The 4,245-nt window shown below is 51.1% G+C and overlaps 1 protein-coding gene across 1 annotated transcript in view; it reads right to left on the bottom strand.

Annotated features, from left to right (window-relative positions):
• Positions 1 to 4,039, bottom strand: part of DUSP7 (dual specificity phosphatase 7) — a 7,177-nt gene extending 3,138 nt beyond the window's left edge. Inside the window, exons 1-2 of the mRNA XM_009995839.1 lie at positions 3,985 to 4,039; positions 1,896 to 2,324 (exon numbers count right to left, since the gene is read on the bottom strand). Of these exons, the coding sequence (XP_009994141.1) occupies positions 1,896 to 2,324; positions 3,985 to 4,039 (484 nt within the window). The remainder of the gene's footprint in view (positions 1 to 1,895; positions 2,325 to 3,984) is intronic.
• Positions 4,040 to 4,245: the final 206 nt, after the last annotated feature.

Genomic DNA, 4,245 nt, shown 5'->3' with positions numbered 1-4,245 from the left:
CAGGAATGCAGGCTGGAAAAAAAAATGGTGAGAACAGCATTGAAATTTCCCCTCCCTTGCCACTGATTGAAAAGCACACACACACTCATTGTCTCTGGCACAGCCGGAACAGCGTGATCCCTTTATGAATTGACATCTTAGTGCTGAAAGAGGGACACGCCGCTGAGAGCACTGAATGCACGCAAGTACCCAGCACTGCTTACTTCTGGGCAGCCCTATTTGAAGTCAGTCATTTGACTGAGAGCTTGGCAGGGAGGAAGAAGGTGGCAGGAGAAAGAGGATAGTTGGGCAAAGCCAGAGGTAAGAGACACTCGGGCACCATAAGCACAGAGAAGGTCAAAGATGAGGCAAACAAAACAGAATCCAGACCCAAGCCACAACAGGTTTCCTGCCTCAGCTTCCAAAGCCAGGCAAGAATTTCTAGTACAGTGGGCAATCACCCCCCACGTACCCAGACCTCCCCCAAGTCTTTCCCTGTTCAACATTTTTCTGAGACATTTTTGCCTTTCATCCAACCTGCACCAAATTTCTTGGTGCTTGGTTTTAGAGGGAGGTAATCCTCCATTTCCTGTCATTAACTGCAGAACACAAGCACAGCTTTCAGAGACAGTGGCTGACTGGAGCAGACAGATCCCAAATGCCAGAGACCCCACCTCACCCCTGACGTTTAATACCACGTTCTACATGGCAAGTGCCAATGGGACATCAGATGGGTCCCTGCTGCCACACTGAAGCAGCCACTTCTGACCAAAATTGAGCTATTAGAGGACACAAGCTGGGGGCAAAGGAGAGCAAATGGGATCCAGGGTTTCTGATGGCTGAAAAGCAGCTGAGGACCTACCACTGCTCTGCCCTGTTTCAGATCTCACAGTACAGCAAGCAAGCGTGTGCAGTGGGGTCCAAAACAGGGGGGTAAGAAAGCAGCATTGAAACAGGCTATGCAGATTTCACTCCAAAGGTAAAAGAACCCCTTCACCTTTACTTCACATCAGTGTTTTTAACCAGATAGGAATCCACAGGGCTTTTAATAGTTAATGGCAGTAACAGCTACCTGTGCCATTCACCCCCCATAAATCAGAACTGGTTAGGCTAATGACCATCACCAGCAGACAGCCCAGGCCATGCTGGAAGTGTACATCCCTATTCAGTCCAACAGACACTTCTCACAGAATAAGAAGCAATTTTCAAAGTCATCACTAGCCTGAGAGAAAAGATCTGCCCCCTGCACCCCTCCCCCTGACAAGCCAAGGCTGTCTCAGGGGCTGTCTGCACAGTGGTTTTTCCAGCTGAGCTCTGCAGTATAATTATAATCACTAACTCATTGTGTTGACACTTACCTTAGGAGAAGTATCCATACAAGGAGTTAGTTATGCTAAGGCAACTTACAGCAGGAGCACAACTAGACTAGCAAATCCCCTTAGGAGAAGAAAACATCCCCCCGAACCCCCCTGAGATTTTAACCACACTTGGGTCTAAGGAATCGCTGGCACCAGTCACATTAATGCAGTTTCCATCAACACTCATTCCTCAGAGCAGCAAAGCAGACAAAGGAGCTTCCCACCTCCTCAGTTCAGCCATTTCACTCAAGTGCAAATCCCCATACAAGGGCAAGAAACAGCAGGGATGGGTGCAGCAGGACTAGTCCTACCACTTGCAGGTAAGCCAGCTGAGGTGCTGTAAAGGGGCTGAATTTTGGAAGGGGAAGCCTACCTGAACCCAGCCAGGGTGACATGCACCAGAAGTGTCACCTTGGCAGCATGACACTCAGCTGCTAAACTAGTGCCAGATGCTGTGCCCCAGAAAGGTGAGGCCAGAGACAAGCAACAGCCCTGGGAAGCTGCTTGCCACATTCCCAAGAGGTGAGTATGAGAAAAGATGTTCTGCCAACTACCTACCAATGAAAGCAATGGCCTCAGGAAAGAACTGTGAGAGGTTCTGGCTCCAGTGATCTGAGATGGGGATCTGCTTGTACTTGAACTCTCCGTCATGCTCAAACATGTTTGGCAGGTTGGGAGTCACATTCAGGATGTATTTAATGCCATATTTGCCCAGGACATCCAAGTTGGTTGAATCTTTGGCACAGCCCAGGTACAGGTAAGGTAGGATCTGGACTGGAAAGGCAGGCTGATTGTTAGGGATGGGGCTCCCATCTGACTCCGTGGCACTGCTGGGTTCCCGGTCAGATTCACCATCCGAGCAGTCAGAGCTTATCCGGAGCCCCCCCAGGCCAAGGACCGATGCTGGGGGAGAGTTGCTGGGGGAGGAGCTGTCAAGGTTCGTCTCGCAGTGCTCTGAATATTCAGTTTGAAACTTGTTAAAACCACCTGGGAAGGGGGAAAAGAGAGATGGAAGGGGAGAGGCAAAAAGAAAAAAGTAAAAACATCTTAGTCTTCAGACTATGAAAACCTTCTATCTGAACACATATACATGTTACTTAACAAGTCTTTGCCAGAAAAAAGTTGGGGTATCTTCAACTTCTCTCCCAAGACAGACATCTCCCTGCTCCCTTCATCTTCCCTGGGCAGACTTACTGAGCAAACAGGTCCCAGAAAACCAAAGGGAGTTTCTTACCAAGCTTGAGATTTCTTGTGATAATAGGGGTTAAATCTCAAACACAGAAGAAACATCCCAAAACAAAATCAATAGCAAGAGACAATCTTGCCTTCTTTAGCTTCTCAGAAATTTGGGTATGGGGCAGTTTAGGCAACAGCTATTATGCCACCTAAACAGAAAAGCACAAAAGTATCTCCATCTGAAAAGATAAAGCAAGAACGACAATCACATACCCAGCCCAGGGTAATAAAACAATTCACCTTCAAGCAGGAAAAAAAGGCCATAAGCTTTGCCACAGAGCCATCCTCACACCTACTTTATCCCTACAAACATATTTTGCAACAGAATAGCACCATTGGTTTGTCCTTCCCCCAAACTGCAGCAGGCTTGAGAAGGGATGGGACCCCTCATGTCGGGTCCTAAGTCCTTTTCTCTGGCTCCTCAGCTCAACAGTTTAAGAAGGAAGGCAGAGGCAGGGAAGCAAAACCCCCTCCAATCTACCTCCTTTCCAGGCGATATTAAACGGGAGCTCAGTCATCGGGATCTGACACTGACAAATGGTTTAATTAGAAAGGCCTCCTGGAAACTTTGTTAGTGGGTTCGGTGGTTGTGGCGGGGTCACCGAGCAGGACAGACAGCTCCTGCCACATCCATTCATGAAAAAGGCTCGTCCTCGTCCTCCTCCCCCCCCCGCGCCGCCAGACAGCGCCGAGGAGCCATTTTGGAATTTTAATTGGAAACATTTCCCACCAAGGCTCCCGGAAAAGGGCAGAGGAAGGAGCTCTGCTCCTCCTCTGCCCATCGGCGAGAGCTTAGGAGCAACTTCAAAGCTGCTCCCTCCTGCTAAGAGCGAGGACGACGGGGAGAGAAACGGGAAAACAAAGCCAAGGAGGAACGGAGCCCACGGGAAACCCCAAACCGGGATGGGGACTGATCCACGAGCAGGGAGCGGAGGGAACTGGGGACAAACAGGATCAACTCCTGTGCTTGCCCCCCTCGCCCCACGTTACCTCTGACAGAGGGTGGTGCGGGCAGCGCGGCCCTCAGGGCTGGTCCCCAGACCCTGCCTGTCTCCCCTTCCCCCCAGCCCCGCACCAGGGGCTCCCCGGCTGCCCTCCCCCCAAAAAAAGGATCTATTAAGAACCGTTTTTTAAAGAGCTGCAAGTGGCAACTTTCCTCACCATTCTCCCCCTCCTCACACTCCTCCGCTCTCCTGTTATTTCTGCCTCAAACCCGCCACCCAGCGACCGCACTGGGAGGACTGGGAGGACGGGAAGGGTCCCAGCAGCCCAGCTGTGGGCTCTGCCCAGCTCGCTGCGGAGGCCTGCTGGGCTCTTTCAAAACGGCCAAAAAAATTAATAACAATAAATAATAAAAATAAAATCCCACAACCTCAAAAATCCAAGACCCCAAACCACCTCCAGCCTTCACGAACGGGCATGTGCGGGGCTCGGTCCCTCCGCATCAGAGCTGCCCGCTCCTCCATCGCCCCGTCCCGGGGGAGCAGCCGAGCTGCGCCCCACAAGCACCGCCAGCATCCCCAGGGAACGGGGGAGCAAAACCAAAGCGCGTTTGGAGATGCGGGGAACGGAAAAACAAAACAAACAAAAAAAAGGGACTCTCTTGCCTCCTTCCCCCCCCAAAAAAAAACCTGGCCATCCCTTCCAGAGCGGAGCCCGGCGCCGGGGAGCC

Source organism: Chaetura pelagica, unplaced genomic scaffold (genome assembly GCF_000747805.2).
Source record: "Chaetura pelagica isolate M959 unplaced genomic scaffold, ChaPel_1.0 scaffold114, whole genome shotgun sequence".
Classification (NCBI taxonomy): Eukaryota; Metazoa; Chordata; class Aves; order Apodiformes; family Apodidae; genus Chaetura; species Chaetura pelagica.
Note: the sequence above shows the minus strand (reverse complement) of the source record. Positions and strands in the feature narration are given on the sequence as shown.